We start from the raw sequence: 13721 nt of genomic DNA, 5'->3' as shown, positions 1-13721 counted from the left end.
CCACCTTAAATAAACCAAAATCTTCGGCCGCGAAAATTTTGGTTGTAATATATCTACCAAGCTCAAAAGTGGAGACCTAAATCGAGATTTTCCAAGGTGCAAACTAAGGAGAAATAATGAAACGTCTTAAATTGTTGAATTTATGAGATCTTGTAAGCAAATAATCCGAAAGCGAAATCCTTGCAAGCGAAATCTTGTTGAGTTATTAAGGGGGTCCTCTAGTTTCTCGTCTGTTTTTTTTCGGGTTTTTCAATAATTTTTAACGGGCAAACGATCAAAATAATAAATCTCATTGTGTTCACATAATCTTTAGTAACATTTAAATGAGCTTTACAAATTTTTTGAAGACAAAATATATAATAGAATAAAAGTTATAGTGGCCGACAAGAAGACATAAAGTAAAAGAGGTGCTTGACGGTGACCAAGATTGCGGCTGTTTGGCTTATCTGAAATCGAAAAACCAAACGACATTTTAATCTTCATATTTAAGACTAGCGATTGAACTAGAATGAATTCTTAATTACAAAAATTAATTTTTGTATACACTTTTGAAAATTAAATTCTATTTTTTACTTATTTTTTCTTAATTTTTTCGCTCATAGGAAAAAAACTATCGAAGCAATTATGATAATCCTAGTTCAATCGCTGGCTTATAATATATTAAAGATGAGGTATATATTTGAACAAGATCGGTTCAGTAGTTTTTGAAATATCGTGGTCACTATTTTGAAAAATAGTGTTTCGAGAAAAACGCGTTTCAAAGTTCGCGCATGTGCGGAGCAGCGTTGAGCGCGCTAAGTATACCTGCTCCGTTCAAGGCCGTAACTTGTGAGCCACTTCGAGTATCGAAAAATCCTTCAGCACATACTTTTAACACATGTTGTAAATGTGATTTATGAAAAAAAAAAAAAATCGATATTTTCGACCCAAGAAACTAGAGGACCCCCTTAAGAACTAATGATCAGTAGAGTCTGTAAATATTATCCACTAGTATGCCAATACAACCAACTTTTTGTACACAAAAGGCGCGGTGAGAGCGTTATTTTTGCTGAGAACTTCTTTTCTCAATATACCAAGTGATCCAGCAACAGAGCGCTTGCGAGAGAAATTCAAATTAGTTATAAGATTTAACGATGTTTTCGATGGAATTATGATACTGAAATAGCCTGCCAGAAAGAGTAAACAAATTGTGATTCAAAATGAAGCGTGTACCTGGGCCATCTAGGATTTTAAATCCAGCGAAAAGTAGAACATGAGCTATCGGTGTGAATCGCATTAGCAGATAATTTCTATCGTAAATATAATATGATACACATGCCTTCAAATTTCACCCCTTAGGATAAAAAGGATAAAAATTGAGTTTCGAGTCGCCAAGAGAAAAGTTTATTAATTATGTTAGAGGCAGATGGTCTATATGTTGTGCAAAAAGTAAAAGCAATTTTGGAATTAAAACATAAATATTTACCTTCTACCGCTTTTTACTTTGTTTTGAAAACTATTGCTTTTTAGTAAGATATTTTATTTTATCCTTTCAATTATATTATATTTACTATTCCAATTAAATCTAAAAACCTATATTAGACGTGCGCGACAAAGCAAATGCAACTTATTTGGCTTTCCTATTTAAGTGTAATGATATTTGGACTTCAATTATTTGTATAACTGCTTTGAATGATTTTCGATCAAGAAATAGAAATACTATAGATCAATAGAAAAGTAATGGCAATTGTAACAGCTGTCGAAAGTACAGAAATTGTAAGCTACCAACATTGCCAACCAATTTGAATTAAATGAAAATTGTTGCGTTAATGCATTAAGGAGACAGACCAAAAAATTGTGCCTGTGATTATTAGAAACATCAAACAAATTTCCTTTCAAAAGTGGTCCATATTTGGTAATGGTCCACATTCAGGTATTTTTTTGAAAAACGTAGTCTATGCGATGAATGTTTTATCTAACAGGGTTCTTCAAATGCAAGTTTCCTACCGGCCCGAATTTTCATGTTCGCTACTATGTTAGTCTGGCCTTTCTGGCTTTCTGAGAAGCCTAAGGCCGTTTTGCGGATAATATAGGAACTTAAAAAAGGGTTTAAGTAAGGCTGCTTTTCGTTGGTTATTTTTATATAATTTTTTTGTGGCCGAATACTTTTGAAATAATATGTTCAATCCAAAAACAAATGCTAAAATTATAAATATTATTTGTGGCGTTGATATTGAATTTAAGTAAGAATTTATTAAGAAAAATTCCATAATGTACCTAATAGGCTCTTCATTGTATGTAAATTATTTCTAATTAACCCTTAAGATTTTTTGCTTTGACTTAATATTTTTTTTAATTTGTAATCGTGTTATAATGATTCTAGCAATGTTTATAAAAAAACTTTCCACGTCACTTCTTTGGGCGCTATAGAGAGCCACTTGTGCACAAATTTGGGCAATAGTGATGTAAAATTTGCTCGAAACAGTACATGCCTTGTATAAGAATTTAATTCAAACTTTGATGAAAACTATTTCATTCACACAATTAAAATTTTTGTTGTTGTTCGATTATTTAAACAAAACAAAAATAGTGCTGCTATGAATATGCGGAAACGTTCTCAGGAAATGTTAGAGTCGAATGGGCTAAGTGTGCAAGAACAACTAAATACAATTCTAACAGAAAATGGTAACCCAATTCGAGTTTCATCTTTCACCCTCGAGCTACATTAGATATAAAGGGTGGTTAAATTTCAAGGGCCGATGTTGAATGTGAACCACACCTAAACATCAACGACACCGTTGGACTTCTTTCTTTGGGGTTATTTGAAAGAAAAAGTGTACGTCGATAAGCCAGCAACAATTCAAAAGCTAAAGGATGAGATAATTCGGCACATTTACGGCATAGAACCTCCATTATGCCTTAGCGTCATAGAAAATTTGGACCATCGGATGGAGGTGTGCCGCCGAGGCCGAGCCATACCAATATTATCATAATAAAGAGAAATGACAATAATTTCCGAAAAAAATTGTATTTTATTCAAAATCAATACTGGCCCTTGAAACTTAACCACCCTTTACATAAGGAACTATTTGCATTTGGTGGTCTTTGGAGGTATGCCGCCATTTGGCCGATATTTTGTTCTATACGTAATTGAATCATACCAATATTATCATAATGAAGAAAAATGACAACAATTTCCTAAAAAAATTGTGCTTTATTCAAAATCAACACCGGCCCTTAAAACTTAACCACCCTTTACAATATTGAACCCGTTACTTAGCACATGGTAGTCATGCACATATGTACTCGGCTACGCGGCGGCCAAGTATACTTATATTTACATACATACTATATGTACTTGTTTAAGGAAATCGTACGGCAGAATCAATGGGAGGGAGTGAAGAGTTTTTAGGTACGGTGCACATTAAATGATTATGATTAGGGTACTTATAGTTTTCTTCTAAAGTAAAATGTGGTAACTTTGAAAAGTGGTGTCTATGGTGTAGCCATAGGTGGTATCTATGATTTGTATGTAAAACAAAAAAAAAAACAATGTTACCAACTCGTAAAATGTGGTGAAGTTAAAATATGGCAAAATTTAAACACTATACAACATCGAACTATGCGCCTGAGTTTAATTTGAAAGTTAACACAGCCTTTGGCTCAACCACGGCGCGAAGCCAACAACATCCTTACTAGTCGAATAATAATATTTATGTTGAGTGCATGCGTGACCGACCAGAGAGAGATCTAAATTGAATGAGCATTTGTTTAATAAAATATTTAATATGTAGAGTAATAAGGCTAATGCATTTCTGCAATCCAATTAACCTAATTAGTCCTTTAGAATTCAAACAAAGGTTTGTTAAGTTTCAGTCCGAGGATAATTTTAGTAATTTTTATAATGGTATCGCTAAAGTATTTTAATATTTATGTGTTACTCCTCCGTTGTGTTGGTATTTGCCCGGCCAGATTTGCGCGAGAGCAGCAGCAACTCGTTGTTTCTGTTCGTGATAAATTTATCGCCATCAGCATAACTACGTTAACGTTGATTATAACGGAATGTGTTCTTCTCTCTATTATTTATATGGGATTTGAAAGTGATTTAAATTTGTATGATGACTTCAAGACAGGAAACAAACTTTTTATCTTTCAGTTAATTTTCACTTCTCTCATACAAATCATTGAAAGTGTGTTTTTTTTCGTCGTCAAATATGCTGAGATTGAAATACTGAACATCATTTATAAGCATGCTTCTATTTATTACGAGAAAGGCTCAGTTAGTGGTCATTATTTGGACCAGGGTTATCGATGGATATTTATATTTCATATAATAATGTTTATAATTCACGAATTGAATAGTCTAAGCACTATTTTGATATCTGACGGCATATCACTTCAATTGCTACTTTGTCTTGCATTTGTTATGACTTTCCGTCCTTTGTATAGCTTTATAGTTATGTCTAGCTGCACATACGTCGTTTATCTGATTTGTCGATTCCTGGCTTTTTACAATGACAACCTAATCCACCATCTAACGAAATCCAAATTTCCACCTCGAAAAAATGTGCAGGAGATCTTAACATTGCGTGCTGAGTTGATATCACTTACTTGCAGAAAGTTAAGCCAAATATATGGTGTAGCAATGCTGTTAGAAACCTGCTCGGTTCTTTCATTATTGCCCTCATTTCCAGCATTTATGTTGATGATGTTCGAGTTGAATATTAGGGTTGACTTTTTGATTGTGGCAATGTGCTGTAGAGCTTTGCTATGGATATTAGCACCGATTCTGATTTTGTTGCAAGCATTGGCGATAAACACAATCAACTTACAGGTACAAATAATAATTTGACATTTATATTTGTGTGTAAAATAAATTTATTTTGAAATTTACGAATGAAATAATAGGAGAGCCCTTTTATTTTCATCTTTTAATTTTAAGCTAAAGGGAATTGTATAAATATATGTATGTCACACATAGAAATTTCGAGAAAGAATATTAGAATGAAGAAATTATGCTAAGAAAAAGCACTTTAAGTGTATCTAAAATTATGTTGAAACCAACCCAATAATGTAAAGTGTTCCTAGAAAAAATTGTAAGCTCTTATGAAATAACAGGTGTTATTTTGAATGTGATAGCGCTTTCGAGAGATGATTAACGATTTTTTATGGCCGGAATTGGGTGGTATTGATCTGGACAACGTTTATTTTCAAAAAGACGGCGATACGTGCCACACAAGCATCGAAACCATTGATCTTTTACGGGAAAAGTTTCCGGACCCTGTTATCTTTCGAAGAGGTGATCACAATTGGCCACCGAGATCTTGTGATTTAACACCTTGCGACTTTTTTCTTTGGGAAAGAGAAGGTCTACGCCAATATACCCAGGGTCGATTCAAGACCTCAAAGATGGAATTCGTGAGGCTATCGAGGACATAGGGCAGCCACTTTGCAATTCGGTTATGGAAAATTTCATGAAAAAGATATTGTCCTGTAAGCGTGGTCGTGGTGGTCATTTGCCTGATGTTATTTTCCACTATTAATGGCATACCTTCCTCTTTATAATGAAATAAACATCCGATCATTTGTATTAAAAAATAGCATTTTTCTTTGAATATCAAAATAACACCTCCTATTGGAAAACCCTTTATATAAAACCCATTTTTATTTATTTATATGAAAATATAGAGTAGTCAACACTACAAAACACATTTTTTAAAACAATTATATATTTTTTAGGCTAACAGGACGGTCAAAATTCTGACGAAATTTCCACGCACCGGCAATGGAATGGATACAATGGTATATATAACTTAGTACTTACCACATATATATATAATACCAGTTTTATGACTCCCATACATATAAAGTATCTAACTGAAAGACAGACTTCTGTCAGAAAATAATTTTTAGATAAAGCAATAACCTATGCATTCCTCATTTAAAAGTGACCATTGAGAAGATTTATTGCAATATAGCCGAATAAAGATATCGCCTCGCAGAGATAATAAAGAAAAGTAAAGTAACGAGATCAAGCTCCTTAGAATTAAAAGAACTCAGTACCACATTTTTTACCAGGATCATGGTTTTTTGGCATAAGTACAGGGTGTGTTATAAAGTAAACAACACTTTTGAAAAATAGTTATTTATATGCGTCAGAAATATCACTGGTGTACTGTCGTAATTTCATTACATTCCGCCTCCGAATGAAAGAGATATAAAATCATGGTTGTGTTATCAGCAGAAAAATTAACATCAAATAAAGAGGTAATATTAAGTTTTCTTCTAAATGTTTAAACGTTTTATTGATAAAGTAAGTTCAAGTAGATGATTCTTTGTCCCGGAAGGGTAAACATAAATGTATACAATTAAACAGCGGACGAGATTGTATAATTTTAACACTAGAAACAGTTATTGCTCAAAAAACGCAAAGTTCTACCTTGATATTGTATAATAATGGCTCCATTAAAAAAAGGAAGACAAAATATCATTGAGAGTGTTACTTCGGTTTTGAAATATGGCAGCACCAGTGTGAATTTGTCAAATCTAGTATTGTCATTTTTTGCGCCAATGGTATTTAGAACCTATTTTTGGTCCAAAAATGTAGGTTATAAATTGCCCATGGGAGGGGGCAATTGTCGCTTGGCTATAGGAGTAAATGTTTACTTCTTTGGCAGTAGTTACAAAAAGAAGCAACCATCCAACTGCTAATTTGCATGCGACTACCTCTACTTGGAGTGCAGTAAAGTAGTCCGGTAGCTTCAATTTGAGCTTGATGGGTGCAGAACACTGCACTAACCCTTCCGTTCAACTTCGAACCCAGACCATGCCGATTTGTGGAAAGAAATGTTGAAAATTGGTTCAATCCCTGTCAATGGGTTTGTTTGCGATTATAAATACTTATCTACATATCTAAAAACTTAAGTAGCAACCATCGAATCGAGATAGGTTAATTACGGGTTTTTTCATCGTACTGTTGATGGTAGGGATATTGACAATATGTGGTTTCAACAAGACCGTGCGTCATGCCACTGAGATAACGAAATAATTAACTTATTGCAAACAAAATTCCTGGAAAGAATAACTTCACGATATTCTGAAGTCATATTTAAGCCACCAAGATTATCCAATTTACACCTTTGGACTTAAGGCCAACAAAAAGATAACGCTTATGTGATGAAATCCAAAGCATTGAAACTCCGATGCCAATAAACCGATGATGAATTAATTTGATTTCAAAAATAAATTCGAATTTAAAAGATAAACCTACATACATGTATATATGTAAGTACACATGTATTTATAACAAAACATGCATTTTTTTTTCAAACAGGTGGATAAATTTCTGCTGAAAAATGTACGTAAGAAGCCTATTCTGACAGCGTATGGATTTTTTCCTCTGGACCGCAGCGCTTTATTCAAGGTTTGGTATTCGTTTTTAACAGTACATTTTTTTATGCTCAATATTATTTTTTTATTCCTCAGCTTTTCACAGCTATTATTATGTACATTGTGATTTTAGTACAATTTAAAGACATCGAACAATCGTTAAAAAAGACCAGATGAATGAATTTAAGCTAAACAGCGGGAAAAAAATTGTTTATTAAATACGAATATGTCTATGTGTTGTTACCCTGTGCTTTCTTATTTTCTGTAATAAAAAAAAAATTCATTACATATGGGTCCGTTCACGACATTGTAGTTAATGATTTGGACCTGAATTTCATGCAAAAAAGGGATATCTCCAAAGACATGATTTCCAAGTCTGAATCCGACCCTACATTCATCAAACGCATCATTACTGGAAAATAGACGTGGGTTTATGAGTGCGACACGAAATACAAACATCATCCGAAAGAGTAGAGAGCTCCAAATGAACCAAGCCCAAGTAAACCACGTAGTTTTCAGTTAAAAAACGAAGCGATGGTCACGTTTTTTATGGATTACAATGGTATTGCAGGCCACGAATTTTTGCCAGAAGGTCAGATAGTTAATGATGTGAAGCAATACGCCAAAAAAGAAAGGATTTTCCGGTAAACAACTCATGGCTTTTGCACCATGATAGCGCACCGTCGCACAGTGTCATCATTATCCGTGAAACTTTTAACAAAGAACGAAACGAGTATCATCCACGAAAATAGTTATCGAATTCACCTGATAAGCTGTGATTATGATATGTTTTTTTTTCTGTTTGATCGAGTCAAAAAATCTCTACGGGGAACCACTTCGGCGTTTTAACAGCCAAAAGTAATGGAAAAATCGAAAATGGCACTACACCGAAAATGGATGTCTACACCGAAAATAGAGTTCCAGAAATGTTTCTAGATCTGGATCAAATGCTGGCATAAGTGCTTTGTAGTTGATGGGGAGTACTTTGAGGGCGATAATATCACTTCTGAGGAATTTTTGAATTTTCTCAAATATTCCGGGAACTTTCTGGTATGTGTCATTCGAAGACGAAAAAAAAATATTTAAAGCCTATTTTTATAACTATTAAAAATCAACGTAAATAAAAGTTGTAAAATAACTCCCACCAATTTTATATTACTCGATCTATGTTCCTCATATAACGCGGTATTTCCCCCATATTTCTGTGATGTGATTTATTGGTAGAGTTCTTAACTAAATTTACATTGTTTTCATAGTTTTTGATGTATAAGAGTATTGATTTTACATACATACATATACAGTTGCGGTCAGAATCTTAGTAGTGCTTATGGCTGATTACATTACGTGGCCACGTTTTTTTTTATCACAACAATTTTTCGCCATCCACTGTAAAATCCGTTAGATTAAGAAGTCGGCTTCAAGTTATGCAATCACTTGTTAAACTTAAACTGTTGGCTTCGTTAATTTTGCATGAAATTTTAGTTGCAACGGCTTTTTAGTCAGTCAAAATCTTAGTAGTGCGTGAAAAAGTGTATGAAAAATTAATATTATCGCGACTATCTTTGTGAAAACTAAAAAAAAAAAAAACAGTGAGATAAGTCTCTTTAATTGATATTCTGTAGCTAATGGCCAAATTTTTATTATTCCGCATTCAGTAATGTGCAGAAGGAAAAATAGCACACCCGAGAAACGCGCCCTCATAAAAAAATTGATTGCCGATGGAAAAACTTATGTGAAAGTGCAAAATATCATTGGTTGCTCACTAACAATGGTACATAATGCCATCAAGTGCAAACCAGGTGGCAAAAAGCGTGGAAGAAAGCTAGCAATGTCGGCAAGAGAAGTTAAGTCTATCGTGAGATACTCAAAGCAGTTTCCATTTGTGGCTGCTACTGAGATAAAAGATGCCTTAAAAGTGTCTTCGAGCATTGCGACTGTTCGTCGGTGTTTGCGTGAGCTCGACCTGGGTGCCCACAGTCCAAGAAAAGTACCGTTGTTGACAGAAACGCATGTAGAAAAGAGACTTCGATTCGCCAAAGAGCATATAAATTGGCCTTCGACCAAATGGAGCAACATTTTATGGTCGGACGAGTCGAAGATTGTCTTGTATGGTGGAAAGGGATCGCTTCAATATGTAAGACAACGACCTAACACCGAATACAAGCCAAAGTATACAACAAAAACAATAAAGCATAGCTTGCTTTTCTTGGCTAGGCGTGGGACCCATTCATTGGGTTAAGGAGTGATGACGGGCGCTTCATATGTTGATATACTCAAGGACATCATGCTGCCATATGCCAGAGACGAAATTCCGTTTGTTTGGACGTTCCAACAAGACAACGACCCCAAACACACGTGCACAGTTGCTAAAAGATGATTTGAGGAGAGTCAGATCAACGTAATGGAATGGCCGCCACAGTCACCAGACATAAACCCCATTGAAAATTTGTGGGTTGATGTCAAGGAGGCAGTAGCCCAACGGAAGCCAACATCTAATACGCAACTATGGAAAGCTGTAAAAAGCGTATGGGAGTCGATTTCAATTGAAAGATGCCAAACACTTCTTGACTCAATGCAACGCCCTTGTGCTGCAATTCTAAAGATCAAGGGTCATGCAACAAAATACTAATTTAAATACTAAACAAACCCCCTTGTAAAAATAAAAATAGAATCACCATCACATAAAAGTTAAGTCAAAAATTTTCTTACAATTTGTTACACTACTAAGTTTGTGACGGCTCAAAATTCGCTGCAGTTTTTCTAAATATAATTTTGCCTTACTGAAATAAGATAAACTTTGGATTTTTTTGGGATTTGTTTTGTTTGACATTTGGGCTATAAGAGGGAAAAAATTTATTTTTTTATAAATGCGATTACACGCACTTTTTTAACCCATTCCATTTTACGTATGTGCACTACTAAGATTTTGACCGCAGTTGTATGTACTGAAAGGTAAAGAAATCTTAATTTTATAAATATTTATTTCTCGGCTATGACAAGTGAAAAGGAAATAAGGCCTAAGTTAAAAAGGCGATTTATTTGTCTACAACAAAAAATTTATATTTTGGATCAGCTAAATGATGGTAAGAAATCAACGGCTATGTAAACACTTTAAATCATTTGTATACCGCGTTATATGGAGCCAAACGAACGAGTTATACGAGAATACTACCGTGTTATAGGGGAGGTTACTATCTCTCTTCTTCTTAATTGGCGCGATAACCGCTTACGCGATTTTGGCCGAGCTTAACAAAGCGCGCCAGTCGTTTCTTTCTCGTGCTAACCGGCGCCAATTGGACACACCAAGTGAAGCCAAGTCCTTCTCCACCTGATCTTTCCAACGCAGAGGAGGCCTTCCTCTTTCTCTGCTACCACCAGCTGGTACCGCATCGAATACTTTCAAAGCCGGAGCGTTTGTATCCATTCGGACGACATGACCCAGCCAACGAAGCCGCTGGATCTTTATTCGCTGCGCTATGTCTATGTCGCCGTAAAGCTCATACAGCTCATCGTTCCATCGCCTGCGATATTCGCCGTTACCAACGTGCAAAGGTCCAAAAATCTTACGCAGAATCTTTCTCTCGAACACTCCAAGCGTCGCTTCATCGGATGTTGTCATCGTCCAAGCTTCAGCGCCATACGTTAGGACGGGCATGATGAGAGTCTTGTAGAGTGTTAGTTTTGTTCGTCGAGAGAGGACTTTACTGCTCAGTTGCCTACTTAGTCCAAAGTAGCACTTGTTGGCAAGAGAGATTCTACGTTGGATTTCAAGGCTGACATTGTTATCGGTGTTAATGCTGGTTCCTAAATAAACGAAGTCTTTTACAACCTCGAAATTTTAACTGTCTACAGTGACGTGGGTGCCGATACGCGAGTGCGCCGACTGTTTGTTTGAAGACAGGAGGTACTTCGTTTTGTCCTCGTTCACCACCAAACCCATTCGCTTTGCCTCTTTATCCAGTTTGGAGAAGGCAGAACTAACAGCGCGGTTGTTAAGGCCGATGGTTACTATAGAGTACAGTAATTGCCAGAAAAAGTATCCGTACACAAAGAAATGCAAGCAACATATTATCAAATTAATTGTAAAATACCTAAAACATGTTAAACTTTTATGAGAAATGTTTAGTCAGAAATTTTTCTACAATTTCTATACATTTTTCCTAAGTAGATACATCTTTAAAAATTAAATTTTACAAAACAAAACAAAAACAAGTGTATAGGATTTGGCACTTACACCCATTTAGGTGTTTGGCCGAGCTCCTGCTCCTATTTGCGGTGTGCTTCTTGATGGTGTCCCACAAATGAAGGGGCCTACAGTTTTAAGCCGGCTCCGAAATACACTCGGAGCTATTATAAACAATTTTTTCCATTATTTTGTGTTTCATACGGAAATTCGAACCTACGCGCTTGCGAATGGTAGCCACACAAATCCATTCAGCTACAGCGGTCGAGTTAGAGTTATTTTTGGTCCCTGGAGTATTCTTATTGAAATAGTTTAAACTTACCGTGTCGTAAGTTAGACATCCAGCAGTTCTAGATTTAGAGTTTTTTCGCCATTTCCGGTATTCGGCTTTGATAACGGTTGTTTGACGTTTCCAATATTTCCCTTCTAGTACAACAGCCTAAAAGAAAAAGAAGTATTACATATTTCAATATAATTATTAATGACGGTACAACAAATAAAATTAATGTAGAATATATTAAAAATAAAACTATCTAACGTTTACAGTTCAAGAAAAACTATATACTCACATAGGTTTATGATTGCTCATACATATACCTATATGTACATATCTAAGAGTATGTACTTGTATATTAAACGACACGTGACCTTGCCTTTATTCGCGTATATGCTGTGCGCACAACGCGATTCCTTATCAGTTTCACATTTGCGCGGATTCTACAGCCGGCAATGTCCACTTAAATTCGGGCAGAATTCGAAAATAAATGTGCTTCAATTCTTCATTAACAAAAACAAGAGGCCAAATTGACCCAATGATTGATATGAATTTATGAGTATAATAGACAATGAGCGTGCCGACAGATCGATAGTTTCACGATTATAAATAATGTGCATACAAACTCGTACATATGTATATATGTGTATGTATAATGTTTTTGTTACTTGCCTGTGGATTGCTATGGATGTCAACGTCCAGTGGTGAGGCAAACTGGCATACCGGTGTCCTACGCTTCAGTATGACTGCAAAAACAGATAACAAACAACACATGAGTTAAATCACAAAAGTCTAGGGCGGTAATAACCGCACGAGCAGGATGATTAAAATGAGTGCGAATATAAAGTAGATTTTTACATATTTTCGCACACTAATTTTTTTTATGATATTCAACTTTTTCCTGCACAAAGTATTATAGTAATTTTACGATTTACGTTTTAGATGGCAAAGATGGGAGAAATTTATAACACTTGAGAAAGCAAGATAAGTATGAAATACATACTCGTATGCAGGCATATATACAGTTGCGAGCACAAAAATCTGGTAAATGAAATATGGTCATTTTTTGAACGAGAATGTTTTTACTTTTTTTCATTTTATAACACTGTGAAATAGCTGACGAAATGATTGTAGGAAACAGAAATTGTGCATCTTTTTAGTTAAAAATAGAAATATGTTGATTTCGCGCATTTTGTGCTTTAAATAGAACATTTTTGATATTTAAATAACTTTAGGCGCCTTCGATTCGACATTTCTCTGCTTCCTATCTCTGGACTTTGCTCACTTGACGACAAATTTTCAAGTGGAAGCAGCAACAAAGTTATGGAGAAAGATTTGTCGCTAGCGAGTATGGATATAGCTCATAAGACTGATACAATTCACTATTTTCAATGCTGCCAACTCGTTTTCAAGAGAGTTGCATTACACCGCGTTCATACAGGGAGACTTTTATTGCTTCAACATTGCAAATTCGCTTTTGGTGTTGCCCGTCGTGTTCATACACCTTGCAATTTTTAGTTTGTACGTTTAACAATATTGAAAAGAACGACTACACAAACAATGTTGACAGAGCACGGGCATCACAAGTAACGAGTGGAAGGAACAAATGTTTACCTTAATAAAAGCGGTCCTACTAAGACTCATTAAGTGTTTCCACGCACATGTAATTTTTGGTAGCTCTTTTCCAGCGCTACCAATGTATGTGTATTTATACCAGTTGCTTAATCTATTCACCTCTCGCTAAAACTAGCCGCGGTTGAAATTTCAAAAGATTGACACGAGTGTGGTGCAGTTGGCAAACGAACAAACAACAGTTGGCAAACACAATTTATTGTCTACACTCAATCGGTTGCGTATGCGGCGAAGTTGACGATTTTTGTCAACATGGTGGAATGT

The 13721-nt window shown here is 35.3% G+C and overlaps 2 protein-coding genes across 10 annotated transcripts in view; one reads left to right on the top strand and one right to left on the bottom strand.

The window, feature by feature from the left end:
- Positions 1 to 7692, top strand: part of LOC128863082 (plasmanylethanolamine desaturase-like) — a 75301-nt gene extending 67609 nt beyond the window's left edge. The window contains exons 2-4 of one of the 2 annotated variants that reach the window (XM_054102008.1): positions 5719 to 5781; positions 7313 to 7402; positions 7465 to 7692. In XM_054102008.1, the coding sequence (XP_053957983.1) occupies positions 5719 to 5781; positions 7313 to 7402; positions 7465 to 7545 (234 nt within the window). In that variant the 3' untranslated portion in view covers positions 7546 to 7692. The remainder of the gene's footprint in view (positions 1 to 5718; positions 5782 to 7312; positions 7403 to 7464) is intronic. The other variant, XM_054102011.1, reaches the window with a different exon arrangement.
- LOC128863079 (protein WBSCR14 homolog) overlaps positions 1 to 13721 on the bottom strand; it is a 64830-nt gene that overhangs the window by 19195 nt on the left and 31914 nt on the right. For all 8 annotated transcript variants that reach the window (XM_054101999.1, XM_054102005.1, XM_054102006.1 and 5 more), the window contains exons 4-5: positions 12498 to 12571; positions 11874 to 11990 (exon numbers count right to left, since the gene is read on the bottom strand). In XM_054101999.1, coding sequence (XP_053957974.1) covers positions 11874 to 11990; positions 12498 to 12571 — 191 coding nt within the window. The remainder of the gene's footprint in view (positions 1 to 11873; positions 11991 to 12497; positions 12572 to 13721) is intronic.

This window comes from Anastrepha ludens, chromosome 5, assembly GCF_028408465.1.
Source record: "Anastrepha ludens isolate Willacy chromosome 5, idAnaLude1.1, whole genome shotgun sequence".
NCBI lineage: Eukaryota > Metazoa > Arthropoda > Insecta > Diptera > Tephritidae > Anastrepha > Anastrepha ludens.
This window is presented reverse-complemented; position numbering and strand designations above follow the sequence as displayed.